The 23,426-nt window shown below is 45.3% G+C and overlaps 1 protein-coding gene across 3 annotated transcripts in view; it reads right to left on the bottom strand.

Annotated features, from left to right (window-relative positions):
* TYSND1 (trypsin like peroxisomal matrix peptidase 1) overlaps positions 1–23,426 on the bottom strand; it is a 242,697-nt gene that overhangs the window by 9,164 nt on the left and 210,107 nt on the right. For 2 of the 3 annotated variants that reach the window (XM_086922267.1, XM_086922268.1), the window contains exon 4: positions 20,381–20,566. The exons of the other annotated variant lie outside the window; for it this stretch is intronic. In XM_086922267.1, the coding sequence (XP_086778393.1) occupies positions 20,381–20,566 (186 nt within the window). The remainder of the gene's footprint in view (positions 1–20,380; positions 20,567–23,426) is intronic. 3 annotated transcript variants of the gene reach the window in all.

Here is a 23,426-nt window from a genome sequence, read left to right as displayed (position 1 = left end):
AAATGCCTTGGTGTTCCTGCCGCTTCCAGAGATGTACTTTTCCTCTTTCTCGCCCAATCGGGTTTGAGAGACTTTCCTACTGCAGATTTTTGCCAGTAGTTTTAAAGGAATCTAGGCCTGGCAGAGCGTTAGTGTGCTCTGACCACCCATTTTACGTTGGTCCTGAAGAAAATCCGGCAATTTTCAACAGCGGGTTGGAACATGTAGACCTCCAACACATCGATACACATGGTCATAACAAACCATAATTGTATCCCCCACACATTTTAATATTGTCCAGTAGTCTAAGAATAAAACTTTATTAACAATAGTCATACCAGGACAATTTTTAACATTTTTTTGCACCATTCACAAAATACCTGCTCCACTGTATTTCAGGTGTCGAAGCACACCCTGATGGCATTCGGCTATCAGGGTGGACCCCGATGATGAAGCATGCCACCAACCAGGTTGGTGAGTAAGGGGTTTATTATAATCCAAGAAGGACTCTCTTCTTATCTAGTTTTCCCACTCAGATCGCTCCTTGAGCTTTTCTAGGTGGTACTCCTCTTATGTTTATTGATAGTTAGTCCAGGGGATTAGGAGTACCCCCCGTTCACAGTTTTCTGTGAACAAATTCCCTTACTCTCCCTTGAGTTTATATAGTTCATAACTTGACCCAAGGGCCATCGGGACACTCAATTGGCAACAGGGGAGGTGTCACTATGTTAAGACTTTTATCTCCAGCACCACACACACAACTATTCCTCACTTTCGTATCAATCTCCACATCTCTACCTGGCCACCAAAAGGTCTCCCGTATGCAGCGCTTGGTAAGAGGGAACCTAGAACTCCATATTGGGCTTTCCTGATACTACTGTTCCTACCAGTATGAGGTGGAATGAGCTTGTCAGACCGCAAAAGCATAGCATCTTCAATGGAGATTTCATTCTTAACCTTTGCTAAGGTTGCAGTAATGGAGATAGAACCTTCACTTTAAGCCATTCCTTCCTCACCAGATCACACACCTGCTCTAACAATTGATCACCCCTCAAAGCAGCCATCCATTCATCTTCAAAACACATCCTCAATTCTGGCATTTCCAAGGCTGCCACCAAACAATCCTCACAATCCTCATCAACTAGGTCAGAAAAGGTATATCTTCGCATTCATCCACATTACATGGAAAGCGAGAAAGAAAGTTTGCTCTCCCCTTTTTACCCCCCGAAATAAAAGTCACATCAAAATGATACTTTAACAACTTGGTGACCATCTGACAATTCCTGAAGGTACAGCATTTGCTAACCTCTTTCCCTGAACTACTAACTAGGGCCTTGTGATCAGTCTGTAACACAAAACTCCTTCCCCACACATACGGTCGAAACTTATCAAAGGCCCACAAACATGCTAGAAGTTCTTTCTCTACAACCGAGCACTGGAGGTCTGCTTCCCTCAACACTCTGGCTGCAAACCCCACAGTATTTTCTGCAGCACCAATTCTTTGGGTAAGTATAGCTTACACTAAAAGGCACACCCCTCAGGTGTGTTTTATAGGTACCACGCCCTCCTTAATCATGATTTTGTGCTTAAAATCACAAGTTTTCCCAAAATATCACTAAACACAGAGGGAAAATGTGCTTTCCACTTTTGACCCACATCATCACAATCAAAGACCAGGACCTGCTCTCCAGCACCTATCCTTAATTTCATACCAAAAAGTCCTTTGTAGCAACCACCCCAAAATGTTGAGGCCCTTAACCGTCACATAGATCTTGCATCTGATCTTCCTTCCCTTGAACACCATCTCGTCCTCTATAAAGAGGAACAGTTCAATCCTACGACCCTCATATGAGACTGGACAACGGCCAGGCGTTAACAACAGTCTATCTTCCCATATCTCTACAAACACATCATTGCTTTTTCATGGTGATCCTAGCACCTGAATCCACTACAAGTTTAAGAGGTTTAGCTCCCACACAGACTTCAGCTATATGGTCCACACAACACAATGGGTCACTGCAGGAAGCTGACTCTCTATATAGTGTACTAAAAAGAAGTACACTGTGCAGAAAATACCCAAATGGTACATAAAGGTAAAAGCAGATAATTCTAATGCTCTTTTTGTGGTAGTGTGAGTGAGCAGTTAGGTTTATCAGAGGGTAGGGATAATCATTAGTTGTACTCACAGATGCAATAAATGAGACACATACTCAAGAATAAATCCGAGACCAATTTATAACAACTAAGTACATTTTTACATATTTTTTAAGACCAAGAACACAGTTCTATGGTAAGCTTTTTCAGTGCAACAATATTTTAAAGCTTTGAAAATAAATCAGTTGTGTGAGCAATTACGCACTGTAAGAATCAATGGGGAAAAAGAAGAAAAATGCATATAAAATCAGGCAATGCTTCCACGAAGTTCACCTTCTTGTTTTAGGTCGACATGGTCGAGAGTTCCAGAAGGAGAAGTTCGGGAGTGCTGAAGGTCTTGGATACTGGTGTGCAAAGATGAAGAAGGCCACTTGAAAGTGCACTACACAGGTGGACTGACAGGTAAGTCCGGTGAGTCTCCTTAGACAGAGGAGGTCAGCCTGGGAACTATGGGAGTAGAGCTGGCTAGTCGGTGGTGGGGCCATTTGCAGAGTGAACAGGCACGCCAGGCGTCAAGCGCCTTTAGGGTCCTCGCGGTCAGGAGCAGGCAACTTGGAGAGGCGAACTCAGGACAGTTCGGCCACTCAAGAAGTGGGTCTCTGGTGTCACAACGTCCCTCGATGGGTGCATGCTTCTGGTGTTTTAGGAGTCTGGAGTGAACTCTTCTTCTCGGGTTATACTGCAGGGGGTAGGGTCCCCTGGGTATTGGTATGCTGCGGCTTCAGTAGGTCCTGGTGCCTCCAAATGTGGTGGAGAGTGCATAACCTTGGTGAGGGCACCCTGGGGTGGCACAACCAGTGCTTCAACTCAGAGGACCTTCTACACAGGCGTACCACTTACTAGGGACTGGGGACTTACAGTGGTAGCTGAAGGTGTTTATTTTATTTTATTTATTGAATTTATATGACGCACAGCTACCCAGAGGTTTCCTGGCACCTACGGACACACAAGACAAGAGGTATGGGCCGGACACTATAGTGATTAAAAGGCTCTACTGATTAAAAAGCCAAGTTTTTAAACCTTTGGAAAATTTAAGGTAGTGCTTTTCGAGACGTAAATGAATTGGAAGAGAATTCCATAGGGAAGGAGCCAGATAGGCAAAGGAACGTCCTCCCATTCTGGCTCTTTTGATCCTGGGAACCTGGAATTTTAATTGATTAGAGGATCGTAGTAGGCGTGAGGGGTGGTAATGGTGCACCAAAGCACGTAGATAATGGGGAGCTGAGCCCAAGTTTATTCTGTGCATATAGTAGAGGGCTTTATATTTGGCGCGATTGTCAATTCTCAGCCAATGTAGTTCACGGAGTGAGGCTGAAGTGGAAGCCATTCTGGGAAGTTGGCAAAGCTGTCTAGCTGCAGAGTTCTGGACTTCTTGCAGCTTGCGGAGTACTTCCTTGCTCGCCCCTAGACAAAGCACGTTGCCGTAGTCCAATCTGGACACTACTAAGGCCTGGATGACAGTTTTTTTGCGTATAGGAAGGAAGCATCCAGAGAATTTTCCTAACCCTCTGTAGAATAGCAAAGCTGGTGGAAGCAACTTTCACCACTTGCTGCTTCATAGACAATTAGTCGTCTATAATAACGCCAAGGTAATGAGCATATTGTGATGGGAGGGGAAGATCGCCCATTTGCGGCGGCCAATGATGGGGACCCCAGAGAGTTTTATTCCCACCAAAGATGAGGAGTACAGCTTTCTCACCATTTAGTTTTAGTTTGTTTTTGTGCATCCAGTCAGCAATCTTTTTTAGCTCCGGTTGGAGAGAAGATGTCTTCGAAGTCTTCTTGGAGGAGAGCGAAAAGATGATCTGGGTGTCATCCGCGTAAGAGCATAGTGTTATCCCTGCTTGCCTTGCTATTGTAGCCAGAGGGCTGACGTAGATGTTGAAGAGCAATGGACTGAGTATTGAGCCCTGTGGGACTCCATATGGGGAAACCTGAGTCTTGGAATGAACAATTGAGGAAAAGACCTGAAAGGTCTTATTTGACAGGAAACTGGACAGCCACTTGAGTGCAGTGCCGCCTATGCCCCTAGATTGAAGGATTTTTAAAAGAGAAGTGTGGGAAACAGTGTCGAACGCGGCATTTAAATCCAATAAAATAAGTGCCACAGTATCTCCTTTGTCGACTGTTGACGAATGTTCTCAGTAACTCCCAGAAGTGTTGAGTCTGTGTAAAAACCTGCTCTAAAGCCCGATTGGGAAGGATGCAGAATGTTTTGTGCCTCAACAAACTTCGTCAACTGGATGTTAATGTGTTTTTCCAGAATCTTGGAGAGGACAGGAAGTAGGGAGATGGAGCGAAAGTTAGAGAGGACATCAGGGTCAGAGTTAGCTTTTTTTAGCAAGGGGGGATCATGGCGTGTTTCCAGGCCGCAGGAACCCTTGCTTCGCATAATGATGCGGTGAGGAGTTCCATGATGATATTAAGTATAGGGAGGTCAAGTTTTTGAAGCACAAAAGAGGGAACCGGATCCTTGGAGGATCCATATTTGATGCTCGTAGGAATACTACGGAAGGAAGAGATATCAAGTGGAGTCCATTTGTCTAGAAGGACGTCACTGTTACCTTGAACGACTTCCTGTGAGAGGTATTGTGTTGCAGGATAATTTGGTTGCAAATGTATTATTGTAGTCATATGTTTATTAAATTCAGAGTAGATTTTATCGATTTTGTCCATGAAAAATTCCGCCAGATCATCACATTGTTTAGAGTCCAAACCCGGAGGCTTGGGTTGACAAGTGGCACCAGATAGTTCCTTCACGACTTTAAACAACACTTTTGGGCAGTTTTGTGAATGTTAAATAGTGTGATTGGCGTGCTCAGCCCGAGCAGCGTTCCACATTGAGTGATAGTTGTTTAAAGCTGATTTATACATGGATTTTTTTGCCAGCTCGTAGTTTTTTTGCCAACATCTTTCTAGATTTTTCCATTTAGTTTTTTCCATTTTGAGTTTTTCTGAGAACCAAGGAGCTGGAGGGCGATGATAATTACGTTTCTTGTTAGACACAGGGAGACATGCGTCAATAGAAGAGGTTAGCCATTTATGGATGACCTCATCGTCATCTAGGTTAGTTATCGAGGTAACCAGCATTGTGTCATTAAGAAGGAGGTTCAGTCTGTTAACATCTAGATCTTTACAATTTCTATAGTTTCTTGGCCCAGAGAGAAGAGAGGAATTCTTAAGGCACTGTTCATGTTTAACCTGGAATTCCACCAGAAAATGGTCAGACCAAGGAATCGGAATAGCAGTCTTGCACAAGACACTGGTAAGGTTGGATAAAATGGGATCCAATAAGTTTCCAACCTCATGAGTAGGGCCTGAGTTGTGGAGGGTGACATTCATAGCGGCCAAATCGGCATTGAGATTGGAGCTGGTAGGGCAAGAAACTTCATTAAAATGTAAATTCAGGTTACCTAAAATGAAGAAATGAGTGGCTGGTAGTAGTAAGGGGGTAATAAGGTCATGGAATGCAGCTGCCCAAGGTCCCGCCGGTCCCGGGGGGGTGGTAGATTAAGGTGTGCCAGAGATCTGGCACTGGGAACCTGGTTAGCAAGGACCCAGTGCACTTACAGTTTGAAATCACATCGGGTATCAGGCAAAATATGGGGGATGACAATGCAAAATGGGGCACATTTCTACAGTCACCCATCATGGGTGCATTATTGGGGTTGTCGCCACCTTGAATCTTCACCCACTACAGATATACCCCACGGTCCCGACTCGTCCTCTAACTCCAACACACACGCTACAGATTTCTTGTAAAATTTCTTCTTTAAATTATTTTTCCCTGAGTTTTATAAATTGCGAACGTGACCAGAACGTGACCCGAAGGTATCAGGTATCAGAGCGCTTGACATGAGCACCAGTTGCATTACATAGGGACACATTCATTTTTGTTAGGCACAGGGAGATTAAGTAATTTGCCCAGAATCACAGGATGTTGAGCATCGTTGTGGAGACTTGAACCCAGTACCACAGAGTTGAGGTCGACCGCCCTAGCCATTAGGCCACATCCTCTCCCCACTGTGTGCATTTCCACATTGGAAATTGATGTCCGCAGTGTAAGAATTTGAATTTTCAATCTTTGTGGGTTTAGAACCACTAGAAATAGTGTGGCGTCCCAACTTCTGACGGAGTTTGCCTCCTACAACCACAGTAACATTCTCCAGTGGTTTGTCATCTAGCTACTTCAAAGAGACTTGAGAAATCCTGTTGCTCCTGGATACTTTAATAGTCTCCTACAATGTTGAATTGCCCATACTCAATTTCTGCCTAATTTGTTTGTCTTTAAAATGACAGACAAATGTGTCTCTGATCAACATCTTACCCCTCAATCTGTTTCCCTTTGAATAATGTATGCCTTAAAATCATAATGCTAGGTTGCTGTCAAATCTGTTCTTAAGTTTGAGTACCGTTACCCGATATTCAGCTGCATAATCATGTTGTGGTAAATAGGGTAAATGTTTGAATATTGACCTCCCCTCGAACCACAATGAATGAAGAAGCAAACATCGTATTCCTCACTGCGGCAAATCTCAAAGCTCCAATTGCACTCAGATAGGTTTCAAAAGCATCAAACCAAATTTCCCACCTGACCGGCAGTTCGCCTAGGGTATCTAAAAATGCAGGAGGGGGTTTAACAGCTTGCATGGTTCACATGTTGTTAATAGCAACAGTAAACCCTACAACAAAAAGTCTAGTATCTAAATGTTGACAAAAGGAACTATGACAGTAAGACCTTATAATGCAATATAAAAAAAACTTAAAACACAGTATGAACACACCTAAGGCTATTAAAATCTAAATTAATTCACAGCAAAACTAGATTACAAATCTAAAGTCAACTAGGTGGGTGCAGCTTTAAAATGGTGTCCTGTTCTTCCTTGAAGGCTGGCGAGCTCATTCGAATGAGAAGAGTACCGCATGGCCAAGGCCAGTTTTGACCCTGTTGTTGCAGCTAACCAGTTGTCATTTGCTTACGATCGCACATTCTTCATCCTTCCATACTACTTTTTGGAGGGGTGGGGCTTTTTTAGTGCTACTATGATCACTCTGGCTGCTAAAAGAGATACCTTTTCATGGCCTAGCCCAAAGGGAGTTCCCAGTTCTGCCAACTAAAACAAAAGCTTATTGCTCCAACTGGGTATGTCTGTGCCTTTCATGCAGCGTGAGGTTGACAGAACACTAAAGCGAATCTGCACATACTTAACAATTCACCCCATGCCTTCTGGCAATTATTCAAGGTATCAATTAATTTCTGACAAAACAATAATTATACCTAATGCGCTTACATATAAATACATTTAAGCCTTTTTTCAACAGCATATTAATTATGTCTTCAGCCATTATCTTGTTATCAAACCTAGCAAATTTGATTTGTTAGAGCAATCATTCGTGTCTGTCACACATGTTCCAAGGCGTGAAAATGACTAGAAAAACAAAGGGCGCCCTGATGGGCATTTATACACAAAGGAACTCATTTAGTGTGTATCTCAAAGGGTAAAAATAAAATAGGAGGAACCCAATATCCAGATCTATTATTGTTTGCATGCATTATGAATTTTGCAGTTGAAGTGCTAATCAATTTTATGACATCACTGGTACGGTAAGACTGCACCACATCACATGTTAAAACTGCCTCACAGGGCGAAATACAACATCTTTGTACCTACTACAAAATGCTTCGCTGGCAGTCGTAGCACAAGAAAAAAAAATGTAAATACTTGTTTTTCCCTGGGGAATGGGCTCTGATTACAAGTGGGCCAGAATGGACTGCGATGTTTATAATAACCGGTAAATACCAATGCCCTCGGCTCTGATACTTGCCAGGTATAGTAAATACCTCTGATCCCAAGTTTTCCTCTTAAAAATGAGTGAAATGTAACTTTTCGCACACAATTTTGCATGTGTTGAATTTAATTCACGTTTTTCACTGTACTTTCATGTGCCAAACTTACCTAGGGAAAATTTTAGGAGCGAGTTCATTGCCAAACATCTTATAATTCCCATCGCTGCTCAAATTTGCATAGGCATCAAAATGTCAACACTGCCAAGGGTAGCAATAAGGCTAATATATCAGATGATTTACCATGAACTATGATGTATTTAATGGCTAATATAATGTAATGGATAATGTGCTGCATGGCTACTCACTTATAATGTCTCAAAGGCGAGACCTATTGTCTATGCCAATGCTTGTTAATATTTGTTGTGCACATTGACTGGGGGCACCCGAATTACGTGTGAGCCCTGCACCACAAGCAATTAACCGCACACATGAGAGCCGATCTCGGCGGGCCAGAACCAGACACAGCTTATAATAACTTCCTGCAAATCGCCAACACATGGCTCTTGCTAGTTGATAAAAATGCGGATTAACATAATTACCTACTCAGTGCTATGCCCTTCTCATTGACATCATCCAAAAATTAATTTTCCAGAATCAACTCTTTAAATAATTTTTCTTCCACGGGTTTGGGAACCACTACTGAACTCTTGTTCCACCAACCCCTTTTGTGTAGCAAAACTGCTCTGTCTGTCAAAAAAACTGCTCTGTCTGTCACCTTATCAACTTGAACAGGGGCAGAAAACATAGATGTGCCCTTGCATTGCAAAACAGGTTTGGCAATATGGACCCAATCACCTGCACTGGTAAGTTTTGATTTGGCTCTATGAATTTCATCGTGATACTTCTTGCCTTTGACTTGTACATCACTCAAGGTTGCTCTTACTTTTTCCACTCCCTTCTCATAGCTCCGGTTAACTCTGGAACTACCAAAATTTAGACTTAAAAAGGTACAACTTTGTCTTTCTCTCATCAAAATATAAGGAGATTCACCAGCATCCGAATATGGTGTGGTATGGTAACTTCACAGTTTTTCTTTAAAGAAGTAGAGAACATTCCTTCCATTATCTAGAGCAGCCTGAATACCATCTTTAAAAAATCTGTTTGTCCCTTCCACCGGGCTGTGGGCTTTGGTACAATATAAGGGTACCACACTTTAAAAAAAATAGTAACTTTGGGGGGCGTGGCTAACAGCCTAAGATGGTGGCAGCTTAGAGGGCGAGCTCGGCGGTTGAAGCGGCCTCCAGACATATCCGATCAGTAATCCGACACAGAATTTCGCCCTGTGGGCAGGGACTGAAGCCCGGAACCGGGCGGCACGCCCGACAACAACCACATCGAAAATCCGACGGCGGGAAGTGAAGTTACTCGTCTCGCCCGCTCTGGCCTTGGGAGGAAATAGGAGCCGGGGACCTGCCTGGCGTGACAGGGCCGACAGGAAATGCTGCGGAATCGGCGTGGAAGAGCCGGAAGCGGTCGCTCGCAACGAAGCACCGGGGACGAGAGAGGCGAGCGGCTCAGAGCGACCATCGGCGCCTCTGTGGCTTGCAAGTGAGAGCTTGACTGACATCGACTGCTACCCGGTGAGTGCAAGGACGATCCAGACCTCGGCCCGGGGGCGGCCTGACCCGTGTCGTCGGAGCCCGGGACCGCCATCTTGCCTCCTGACCACCGGGCCTCGACTCTGCCGGGGTGCTGGGTCTGCCGTCCCGGCTTCAGAGACAGCCGTCACTCGAGCAGCGGAGGGCCTGGCGCGGGGGACGCCAGCGTATTGAGAGGGGGCATGGGGGCGGCCATTAACGCGCCGGAACACGACCACACCACGGAAACGGCAACATAACCTGACTATCTGCTCCGATCAACCTGGGCACCCACACCCTCGAATAACCTGCTGGGACGCGGCGCAGCTGGGCCTCCGACACTACAGAGGAGGCTCCTGATCCACTGTGTGTCCCCTCTGCTCTACAGATTGGTGAGCACGCCCCTGGACGCGGCTGGCACATCACCGGCTGGGGCCGGGAGGCATCAAGGACTACGCCGAGCCGAGGGGGGCCAGGAGTGGGTCAGTTGGGACGTTATCCAGGGACATCGGACACACACGCCACCCAGACCACGAGCTAATTCCGCTCCCTCAGTGACGCGGGTCTGCGGGTCCGGCGGACCACGCAGCGACACAACCTCACCCACTAACCTCACCGGCGGACCAGGAAACAGGGTCGTCGACAATAGCTCCTTTGGCCAACCGCACCCAGGGACTGCTGTCGCAACGGCGGGCCTCCACCGGGGCTCCATCTGGAGAGACATAGCTCACTGAATACTCTACCCACAGCGATCATTTTAGGGCAATTACAGCGGCCATGGCGGGCAAAGGTCCGAAGGGAGGCAACACACAGTCACGTCTCGAGAAGTATGCATTTGAAAAACCGTCCGCTTCCCCACCAGATGCCAAAGCACAGGCGAGCAAGACGACCGACCAGGCGGGAGGCAAAAAAGCAACCCTTGAGGACGTTATGCGAGGAAATAACCCTGATAAGAGCCGACTTCCACAAGATGTCCGAAAAAGTTTCCTCAATGGAGGTGGTGACCAAATCTTTGGTGGAGGACGTCTCGGAACTCCAGATCAGTGTTGAGCGAATCTCGAACGAGAACAAAGACCTACGTGCAAAGCTGGACGAGCAGGAAGGGCGCTCGAGGCGGAACAACATCCGCATTATAGGGGTTCCGGAGTCGGAAGACACGAGAGCGATGGACCTCTACGTGGAAAAATTGATCGAACAAGAACTCAAACCCAAGGGTCTATCCGCCTTTTTCTCTGTGGAAAGAGCACATCGGGTCTCGGGAGGACGTCCGAAGCAAGGCGTAGCACCGCGGCCGATCATTGCACGTCTCTTCAATTTCAGAGACAGAGATGCAATCTTGCAAGCGGCAAGAAATTCACCTCCAGTTAGGATTCAAAATTCCACGTTGGCGTTCTTTCCAGACTACACGGCGGAGGTCGCGCGTAGGAGGAGGACATTCTTTGAAGTCAAGAAAGAACTGAGGGCGAGAGAACTCCCCTATGCCATGCTCTTCCCAGCCAGGTTGAGAGTAGTGGCGGACAACAAAACGTGGTTCTTCGACACTCCAGAGGCTGCACACGACTGGCTAGAAGGATGGAGACAAGCGGGCCTACCTCGCCGCTCCACACGACCAAATAAATACCGCACAAATGGATCCCGTGCAGGCTCCCAAGCATCCGGAGGAGACTTGGATCCACACTCCCCACTGAGTGAGGCCCATGAAACTGAGAACAGCGATGAACAATGACCTCCCGGGCTTACTGGACTAGAACAAATGTAATGTTGTCTGGGCTGGCCGTCAAGGACACCGGGCGGAGGTCCTCCGTGGACATGGAGGGAGGCCGCCGACTCTGGAGAGTCCCTCACCCCGACGAGCAAGTACTGTGTTTGGGGTTCGGGTCAGGCACTCTGCTAAGTTGGGGGGGCGGGCAGTTCTGTGTCCGTCAAGCAGGGGGGCAGGGAGGGGGGGAGTTGGGAATGGGGGGGGTTTGGTTTTTTTGAATTGTTTTACAGGTGTAGATTGGTACCGCAGGGCATACACATTAAGTAAGGCGAGCTCATGTCAAGGTCTTAGATCGCACTTTCTATGGTACATAGATTTTCTCAACCACGGAAGCAATGGCACACAATACACGGACTGACATAGGGAGGGGGGAACCTGAGACAGGGCCCATGGCACCTCTACAGCTTATATCCTGGAACGTTAGAGGTCTGGGGGACAAGGTCAAACGAGGGTTGGTGTTACACAGTATAAAGAGGCTCAACCCGGCCCTGGTCCTACTGCAGGAGACACACCTCACAGGCACAGCCACACATGCTTTAGACAGGAAAGGCTACCGGATGATCGCCCATTCGGAATTCACGAGGGGATCCCGGGGGACAGGAAAACTAATGCACCGATCCTCCAGATTCATACTCCAATCCACGAAGGTAGACGCACAGGGGCGCTTCGCAGCGGCACTTGGACAATGGGAGGGGAGACGGCTGAATGTAGTCTCAGTATACATTCCGCCGGCACTGCACAGATAGCTCTCCCAGAATTGGGTAAATTTCTGTTGGAACTCCCAGAAGGTGACCTCATAGTAGGGGGGGATTTTAATGCAGTGGCGCACAATACGCTAGATAGGTTCCCGTCGCGAACACAGGCTCCAGGGCCCTCCCGGCTACATGATTTCCTAGAAGCGCAAGGCCTGATAGACCTTTGGAGGCGCCTACACCCGACGGACCAGCACTACACCTACCACTCAGCGGTCCACGACAGTCTGTCGCGGATCGACTATTTCCTTACACCGGGGCAAGGGCTCCTTACTGTCGATGACGTACAAATTAAACCGAGGGGTGTCTCGGACCATTCCCCATTGACGCTGACTCTTTCCAACCCGGAGCGGTCCCAAAAGCGCATATACCCGATATTCCCGGGCTACCTTAGGGTCCCACAGGTGACCAAAGCTCTTAAAACAGCGACAAGATGTTACCTCACGGAGAACAATGGTTCGGTCTCATCCCCGTCGATCCTATGGGAAGCCTATAAAACGGTTCTCCGAGGCCAAGCTATCTCCACTATAACGAATTATAAGCGCACCCAGAAAATAGAACTGCTAGACCTGGAGGACAGACTCGCCAAGGCAAACGAGGTTCATATGGCCGACCCGACCGGGGACACGCTCCACACCCTACGGCTGTGTCAGCAACGTCATACTGATCTCCTGCGACGTAGAGTGGTCGAAAACATAGCAGCCACGACGAATAGGGTATACGATGTGGGAGATAAGGCGAGTAAGCTCCTAGCCTGGCTAGAGAAAAAACGGGAGGGGCAGAGGACTATCTTACAGTTGAAAGACTCTGCGGGGGCGCTGCACACCCGCCCCGCCCGGATAGTCGAACTCCTGGCTGATCACTTCCAGGTGGTATATACCTCTGAGATAGAGGTTACACGGGAAATGGCGGAGATAGCGCTCGTGGGAGTGCCTACCCGAACCCTGTTGCAAGACAATGCTGAGGACCTAGAATCAGACTTGACGGCTGAGGAGATACAATCAGCTATAGCGGCACTACATCCAGGAAAAGCCATGGGTCCCAACGGAATCCCGGTTGAGTGGTATAAAACCATGTCGGAATCGCTCACGACACCGCTACTTAACATGTACTTAGATAGCTTAGAGCGAGGACACCTGCCACCTGATCAATGCATGGCCACCATTGTGGCGATCCCGAAACCTGGCAAGCCCCCTGAGGACTGCGGCTCCTATCGGCCGATTTCCCTCCTCAATGCTGAAAGCAAAATCCTGGCAAAATTATTAGCCAACAGGCTGTTGCCACACCTTAGTCACCTCATTCATCTGGATCAATCGGGATTTATGCCGCACAGAAGTACGGCACTGAATCTCAGGCGCCTGCATGGTGTTATGGCGAGTTCTCCGTTGCTGACAACCGATGCAGCAATCCTCTCGTTGGACGCCAAGATGGCGTTCGACTTGGTGGAGTGGAGGTACCTTTTTGCAGTCCTACAACATATGGGCTTCGGCCCAAAATTCATAGCATGGATCAGGCTACTGTATAGGAATCCCACGGCGCGAGTGACAGCAAATGGACACCTCTCGAGAATCATTACATTGGCCAGGGGCACGAGACAAGGCTGCCCGCTCTCACCGCTACTGTTCGCCCTGGTACTGGAGCCATTGGCAACAATCATTAGGACCACGCCGCTGCTGCGAGGCATTACCTGGGGTGATGGCTGGGAGGACAGAGTGTCCTTATATGCGGATGATATGCTAATATACCTTGCGAACCCGGCAGAGGGGATTCCAGTATTATTGGAATTGTGTGAGCGGCAGGGAATAGCCTCAGGTTACAAGATTAACTGGATGAAATCGGTGCTCTACATGTTGCATGGGACCCCGCCATGTCTGGAGGTGGATTGCCCCTTGGTGGTGGAGACCGTATCCTTTCGATATCTAGGGATTCAGATCACACGAGATCATATGACCTTTCAGGATATGAACCTAAGGCCCCTGCTCGACAGATTGAAAGCGGACGTGCGCCACTGGAAGACACTCCCGCTGACGTTACTGGGCAGAGCCGCGCTTTTCAAAATGATGGCACTGCCCCGGTTCCTCTATGTTTTGGAAAATACGCCGGCACTGGTCCCGCCTTCCTTTTTCAAACAGATAACGGGGCAACTGTCAGGCCTGTTGTGGGGAGATAGACCGGCGAGGGTAGCACAGATGAAGCTGGAACTATACTACTGGGCGGCACACCTCAAGGTGATTAACCAATGGGTGCATGCGCCGCAGGAGGACCCGGCATACTTAGCGGACAGACGGCAGCTTGGCACTAATACACTACTGGCCCCGCTTTATAACAAGGGCCTGACGGCAAAATTGATCGGCCCGACTAAGCACACTGTGACTTTGTGGCATAAAGCTCAATCTCGTATGAAATGGGGGGGGGGGGGTGATTACACAGCTCACACCCTTGTGGGATTCTAGGGCACTGGGCAACTTGATACGTAGTAAAGGATTTGACCACTGGGACACTATAGGGATTTCCACGGTGGGAGATCTGTGGACACGGGATGGGGTGGTTCCGTTTGACACCCTGAGAGAACAGTATGAGATGAGCACCACTGAGACATACCGCTACATACAGATTAGACATGCATTACTGGCTGCACTGACGCCGGGTACCAAGGTCCCGGAATCGGCCCCATTGGAAGACCGACTACTCACTGATTACATGGAAGCTAGCGCTACATCCCTCACATATCGCAAATTAGTGAATAATCTGCCTGACCCATTACAAAAATTCAAAGAGAAATGGGAGGATGATGTTGGTGACCTGGAGGAGGCAAACTGGAATGCCGCAATGGCATCACCTAGAGAAGCGAAAATATCAGCAAGATTCTGATTGATACAATTCAAGATACTACACCGAGTATACTACACACGCACCACCCTCCACAAATTCCAAAGGGCAGAACACCCGTATTGTCTACGAAACTGTGGGGAGGAGGGCACATTGTTTCATACCCTGTGGTCCTGTCCGAGCATAATAGAATACTGGAAGCGAGTGACACGTACGGTCGCCCAGACGCTACAACTCCCGTTCACTCCTGATCCTAGAATATGTCTGCTAAATGTGTGGGGCCCGACCAACCTGACGCCACAAGGGCGACTATGGGTGGTTATAGGGATGATGCTAGCAAAACGTGATATAGCACAAAAATGGGGGGCGGCAGAGATACCGACTTTGACACAGTGGTGCAGAAATATGGATATGATCATGATGACGGAGCGGGCGATTTACCAGCAGAGGGCTAATCCACGTAAATGGAACAAAATATGGCTGCCATGGAATGCATATAGGGGGGAGCCTTGTGAACCACTGCCGGAAGAGGAAGATGTTGATAGTTCAGAAGAGGAGGATGATGTAGAGTAAGAGTGGAATTGCGGGAGGGACAGGATGGCTTGGGTCTGGGCAACTTAGATCCTCCCACGCCCTTCAGGCATAGGAGATGATAAGAGTAACTGTGGGTGGGGAAATTTTGGCCGATGGCCTAACATGAATAGAATGACGATGTATACATAGCATGCTTCTGTAAGACCGAGTTACACACCTGGATGTTGTTGTTGGTTATTCAAAAAATGAAAAAGTTGTGATTCTGATAGAATGTGGCGGAATGTTGACGCCGCACTTCTCTATGCTTGCACTACTGATTGTATAAATGTGATGCAACAATAAAAACAAATTAAAAAAAAAAAAAATAGCAACTTTTTGGATGACACGAATTGAACTCCATTATCAGACATTAGCACTTTAGGAAAAACTTCAATTTGAAAGATCCTTTCCAAAAACCTTATTACCTCAAAAGGTATGGTTAATCCACCTAAAAGAAGTTGTCTATCAGCATTATCAAGAATCTATTTTGTCTTCCCAGTACATCATAAGGACCAGAAACATAAAAAATCAATAAGACACTTTTTCCCAAGGTTTATGTGAACAATTTTGTACATTTCATCGCTTCACAAGACACCTTCCAATGTTTATCAGAACACATAGAAACCATGCAAGCATCCACAAACCTTTCAACATTCACATCCATACCTGGCCAACAATAATGCTGTTTAAACAATTTATTTGTTCCAGACATACTAGAATGTCCAAAATAAGCCACATCAATAAGTCTGTTTCTGAGACCCAAAGGTGAAACAAGCAGATCATGCCTAACAAGGAAGTTGTTTTCTATACTCAATTCACTGGACACCTGAGCATAACTCTGCATTCCTGGATCAAGATACCTACTGGGTGGGCGGCAATTTATAACATACAGCCAATTGTTGATCCTCTTTAGACAATTTTACCCACTCAGACTCTGAAATGGTGCCACTGCATTCGTTCAAAACATCTACTACTGCAACTACACACTCATGCTGATCTAGGACTGCCTCTTCCTTCTCATCCTTAGGTGGCACCTTGACAGTCAGCAGTGATATTTTTCCCACCGAAATATGGTATATTTCAAAATGTAATTAATGTAATCTAGCAATACGTCTTATTAGTCTAGAGGAAGATTTACCAGGCCTTAGCCAATCCATCATCTTATGATCAGTGACCAACACAAAAGGCTTCCCCAACAAAAAGTTCTTACATTTCTCCACTGCCCAAACACAAGCCAAACCTCTTTCTCAATAGTGCTGAAGTGCTGTTCTGCTCCTCTCACTGCTCTAGAAATATAAAAGATTACTCTTTCCCTGCCTTACACCATCTCACTAAACACTGCACCTATCCCAACTGAACTGGCATCAACAGTCACATACAATTTACCATTACAATTACAAGAGACCCAGGGCTTGCTCAATAAATCTTTTAACCTTTACAAAGGCCTCATCATGTTACTAAGTCCATACAAAGGGTACTCCTTTCATGAAAAATGGTCTTAACAGCTCCACAACAACAGAATAGCCATGTACAAATCTGCCATAATAATCTCCTAGTCCTAAAAAGGACGAACGAGAATCTTTGTTGTACAGTTTGATTGTATTGTTCAATGCACTGACCAGGACTGCCTTAGGGAAAATTCCCTCACTTGAAATTTTATTTTCTAAATAATCAATTTCCTTCACAAAAAATGTGTGTACTTTTCCTTATTGACTGTCATGCCTCTGGTCTCTGGTGTACCAAGAACAGAATCCAACAACTTGTCATGTTCCTCGCGTGTCTTGACAAAGATGACTGACTATTCGCCTTATTATGAGTTTTGCAGTGGAAAACCGGGACCGCCCCACTCCTGCACTCGTAATAAGCCCCTAAGTCATTTTGAAAAGCCTGCACCCCCTTTAAGGTCCAGAAACAACACATCAATCAGCTTCTGAAAAACGCTGCCTGCTGATGCCACCCTGAACAGCATCCTTAAAAATCAATATACCCCAAATAAGGTAACAAAAGCTGTACAATATTTTAAAGCATCCTCCAAAGCCACTTGCTGATATGCAGACTTAAGGTCAATTATGGAAAAATATTTAGCACCACTGACAGCCGCCAGAAATTCTTGTATCCCTGGCAGAGGTATGACTGTCAGTTACAATATGTTTGTTCAAAGATCTCAAGTCAACACACAGCTGTAAATCACCATTCTTCTTTACCGTAATTACAATTGTTGAAACCCATTCTGAACTATCAGTGGGTTCAATGATACCCTCTGCACAAAATACATTCATGTGTTGTTTTAACTGTTGGCAAACTCCCAACTAAACCATTGCACTTTGTATTAAATGAGAATGGCAACATTTTTAAGTTTAATGCAATGAGTGAAACCCTTCACCTGCCCAACTTTATCCAGAAACACAGCATTGTATTTAGACATGATACTTTCTACATTTGACACCTGAACCTCATTTTGGTTCAATAAAACATCACAGAAAACAATCACAGAAATCAATCGGACAGTTAGTACCTGGACCCAAAATTACACCCAATTTTCCTAAATTATACCATTCCACAATATCCCTTCCGCTGCCCGTGACATCAATTTTCATAAAAGTGTTATGCCCTTGAAATTCTAAATTGTCCTCAGGGTAGCCCAACATGTAAATTTCGAAATTTCTGAAGACATTTGGATTAACATCTGTCTTTTTCAACTCCACACGCTCTCATTTTTCCTGAAAGCTAACATCAGACACAATTGAAATCGGGGATACCAAATCTGCCATTGCTTCCAACGCAACCTCCCCAATGAGTACTTCTCCCAAAGGTGCTTTGAAGGCCACACCTACACTAGTAACGTCAAAAAATATATGAAGATCATACAATGTAAGAACCAAATTATCCATATTGCCACTCACATCACTCAAAGAGTTCACAGTCACGTTTGTCCCGGTCTTCAAGCCTTTGCACACACTCTGGAAGTGCCCAAAAGTATTTCATTTGTTGCAATTTTTTCTCATTGCAGGACAATCAACTCTGTTAGCGAGGTGAATTTTGGATCCACACCTTTAACAACTGGGTCTAACCATTTTGACATCACTAGATTTTACAGATCTTTTCCCTGTTTGAACTACACACACAGGGGCACCGCCGTTAACCTCCTCCGAAGTCAATATTTGAGAAGACTGAATAGATCTCTCTATTCACTTGCTTATGCCCAGTACCTCAGCTACTGTAGGATTATGACACGCCAACAATCTCTCCTAGATTTCTTTTAGAATCACATTTATAAACAACTCGATTCCTTATGCAACTATCCATATTTAAACCAAATTCACAATTGGCTGCAAGTACTCTCAGTGCAGCTACATTTTCTTCCACCGATTCCTCCCCAAATTGCCTGCTTTTATGTAAGCTGTGCCGCTCCAACATTACATTACGCTCATCAGAAAACTGTTACTCCAGTCTTGCAAAGGCCTCCTTAAATACATCACAGCTGTCTCCTTGATTTCAAGGGGCTGGTATAGGCGGCAAGTTGTCAAAAATTTTAATCGCTGCTGTCAACAGAAAACTGAACAGCATGACTTCTTTCTTTCAGCAGAAAACCCTTTGCCATCAATAGCTATTAAATAATTCTCATATGTCTTGAGCCACTTTTTCCACATCAGTACTTGTTTTCCAAGTACTGGTAAAAATATGGATGTTTGGTTGAACATTTGTGAATTGCCCATGCCAGAAAATGTAGTAAAGTAATCACCACAATAATACACTTAATAGCAAACGGCAATACTACATGCTTATAATATAATATTGTTTTCTTGAAATAACTAGTAAAACATAAACAAGATTGCTGAACACAGATGTAAAATAAAGTAATAAAAAGTCACCAAAGAGCATGAAGGTGTGCTTATCACTGATAAATGAGGGTACACAGTGCAGAATTAACAGTAAACCAGACAGTGGTTTCCTGAAAACCTGTAAAACTCCTTGGCTGACTCTAGTGTGAGCATCGCTGAAATAGACACGCTGCACAAATCTCCATTGTGCGCATCACTGAAACAGAAGCGCTGCACAGATTGTTGATACTCCTAAAACAGTGCTGATAAGCTGCACTTTGCATGAATACACCACACAGAATTGAACGCTACTGTGCATATCACTGATACGCGGTAAACAGAATATGGCCATAAAATAACCACGGTGTAGAATGAATGAAATCTGGCTGGGCTGCTAGGCCAACAGGCCTACAGCAAACTGTTCCAAAATGGCCATTGAAGAACGACATAAACGTGATTCTTTCTAGAGCTGATGGACATTGCGGACCCCCAATGCCTTACGCACGACGTATTACAATTGCTGTGAGCCACACCTCAAGAGCCTGTAATGATTTCAGCAAGCCACAACCAGAGTCTCACGCTTGCACTGTACACAGCGTGCACTTCGCCAATGGCAAATAATGGTAAGGATCCACATACAAGTATATACTTTTACAGTTTTTTTATATGAATAGCGGTGTAAATAAAGTGAACCGCTACCTACAGACCGGCTGTTGTGTACCCATGTCTCCACACAATTTTTGGCACCCATGCTCTTTTTCCTCAATGGCTGTCAACTCCGTTAACTGCAAATTTTTTCAAGAACACTTCTTTCTTCACAGTGGGCAGACACTGGCACTAACTTGTCGTCATTGTAAAGATGAGATGAGGCAGGAAATTATGTAGAAATAAAATATGTATTTCTAGTGTCCAGGTGAGGAACAACGAAGCGCGTCCCTTCATCACCAGCTCTGTACCATTAATCACCCCATTACACATTCCAACAATACCTCATAACAAGGGATAGATCATTATGACATACCAACCCATTCCATACAACAATTAACCAATACAAATTAGGGGGAGGGTGTGGGGAGTCATATTACCGAGAAGCTCTCCGGTGCGTGTATTGAAGAGCGGCCCCCCACTTGAGCCACTGTGAACTGCACACGTTGACTGAAGCATCACAGGTACATTGTTCACCTCAATCACTGCAGACAGGATGCCAGAAGTCACTGATGGCCCACACTGTTTACCGAAGGCTCCAAAAGCAATGATGCTCACGTCGTCCCCTAAGAAAGAACACCAAACGTTATAAATATCTGAGAAAGGTGGCTGTTCTCACTTTCGTCCTGTAATTACAAAAGAAAATAATGCACTAAGAACAGCTATAATCGTGCAGAGCATTGTCAATGTTAACAAGATCATCTCAGCTAAGTGACACTAAGTTATTATTAGGATTATTATTATTAGTTGTTATTAGGCGCCTGAAATTGAAATTCAACCACACCCCTTTACATTGGGCCTAGGACCCACAGAACCTGTGACGACGTGAAGAGGCCTATGTGGCCAGGATGGCTCCCAAGGTAACTGGCCATGTCCGCTCGCCTCAGGCTGGTTCAGCTTAATTAAAATTCGGCTTGCAGAACCCTGCTTGGTCTCCCCAGAAGGTGCTCTACAGCCAAGGCCATCCATCGGCTGCATTGGTTGCTGGTGGCTAAGCGGATAGAGTTTAAGGCTCTCTGCATGGCTTTCAAAATACTGAATTTTTCCTTCCCTGGTATTTTGGCCAACCTACTTGTTTAAACTCCTTTTTCTTCTCCAACCCAACCGCCTTGTCCGTGTCCAACTCTGTTTTCATCCTGCTCATCTCTTCGTCAGCGTGAATGCTGAAGAGTAAAGAGACAGAGAATGGGAGGTTCATGATTCTTTGCTGAGCATCTGGCTTCAGTCCTGTCAGTCGTAACCAGGACGACCTCCTGGCGCATATTCCATTCGCGTAAGAGTGCGCTGATAGCAAAGCGCCATCCGCCGCTGTGCTTATGACTTGGTTAGCCACCAGAGATCCCTCTGACTATTTCATCGAAGTCCTTTTGGTCCTCCTTAGGGAGCTTGGTCTTGAAACGCTCCAAAGAGTCCCAAAGAGCCCTGTCATACCTGCCAAGCAAGGCAGCAGCGCTGGAGAGTTTAAGAGATGCAGCAGCAGAAGTGCAGGCCCTGCGACCCCAAGAGTCCTGGGACCGGCTCTCTTTGTCTGGTGGAACAGATGAAGTGGTCAAAACTGCATGCGTTTTCTTTGCTGCCGCCACAATGACAGAGTCCGCAGGCGGATCCGTCTTGACGAAGACCGTATCCGAAGCAGCCGGCTTGTATTTTTTCAAGAGACGAGCTGGCACCGCCTTAATGGTTGCTGGAGTAAACAAGGTGTCCATGACAGGGTCCAGGATCCCAGGAATCAATGGCAGCAAAGGTTGAGATGCTGTCTTCTGATGGAGAGTCTCAAAAATCACTGTTGTCGTGACTTGCGGGACAGACATCTCAATATTGAGCTTCTGCGCTCCTCTCGGCAGAACCTCATGATAGGTGTTAATATCATCTATGGGAGAGACCCTGGAAATGAGGCTGTCCAATAGAGTGGGAGAGTAATCCCTCCTGGAGGATCTGGTAGAGGAAAATAGACTAAGCAAAAAGAATACCTCTGATTAGACCTATATTACTTTATCACAGAAATCTATCAAAAATATTGTGGAGAAGGATGCTATAGAAAAGAGAAAGGTCTGTAATTTCTTCAAAACATTATTTTATTATTTTTCTTTTCTGTTTTTGTTTTTTCAGTTTAACTGTTTATACATAAATACAGATTATTTTGTGACACCCAAACATATTCATAAATAACAAGCTGTCAAAATGAAGTGTAAATTTCATAAAGTGCAATTGAAGCAAAACACCCCTAACAATTCATCTCATCCTGTTGTCATTCATTCTAACATGCATACCTCTACATTCACTACCCATTCTAAAAAGACAAATATAAACAAATAGACAGAACCTCACATAAGACTAACACAAAATATATTAGGTAGACCTCTATAGGTGTAAGGGAGAGAGGTCCTACCACTTAGTCATAAACTGATCTGTACATTGTTTTCTAATTTGTAATACATGTCCAAGTCTTTGGTGTGTACGGCCTACGTACGTTTCGGTGATAGTTGATAATTGAATCACCTTCTTCAGGGCCAAAACATAAAACTAACAACACATAAATACAACAATTAAAAAGCGGGGAGTTCTTCAATTTCTGAAAAGTAAGAGAAATATCTATAAACATTTTTGCATGCTTGTTACAATCAAAGAATATTACAAAACAATTTTATAATAGTGCATCCTTCTGTCATGATCGTCTACTAGATCAATCTATGTACATATGCATATAATTTGGCCTGCTATAGTTTAAGGTCTCATTAGAGCTTTCTAGAGACAGGATCTGTAAAGTGAAAGATAAAAAATGACAAAGAGCAAAGGCTCAAGAGGTTGAGCAGGAAAGACACCCAGTGTTGTCTGATTAAGGATAGACTAGGTATGTGTACCAAGTAGTGAATATAGCGCTATAGTTCATAGAAATGGGGTTTAGGCAAACAGAATTTTTAAATAAGGACAATAGATAATGGTCATTGCATAGAGCAAGCTAGAATTATGGTGCAAATATCGGATGTTACCTATTTGTATTAATCAGGACAAGTCCATGTTCTTCTACGTAGTGGACTTTCTAAAGAACACCGTTTGCCACAGTTGCGATTACATCTGAAAATAGTGTCAGCATTGTTAGAGTTCTATTTTTAAATTCTAGCAGAGAGATCAAGCTGAAAGCGAGAGTTCTGGGTGGATTACCTGAAAAATGATATCAGCTGATTTTATCTTCATTGCCCGGAGTTAAGCAAGGGCCAAGTCGAGCGCTTTTTTAACACGTTGCCTTTCAATTGTAACTTCTTCTCACATTTCTGCACGAGAGATTTATAAAGACTAGTATTAGAAACCGGATTTATATATAGATGGGCATTCTGGATCAATGCGTGCTGATTCCTAAATTTACCTGGTCGTAGTTTTTTCTTGTTCGAAGACTAGTTGTTAAAAATGTATCATCTCACCATCTAG

This window comes from Lissotriton vulgaris, chromosome 5 (assembly GCF_964263255.1).
Source record: "Lissotriton vulgaris chromosome 5, aLisVul1.2, whole genome shotgun sequence".
Classification (NCBI taxonomy): Eukaryota; Metazoa; Chordata; class Amphibia; order Caudata; family Salamandridae; genus Lissotriton; species Lissotriton vulgaris.
This window is presented reverse-complemented; position numbering and strand designations above follow the sequence as displayed.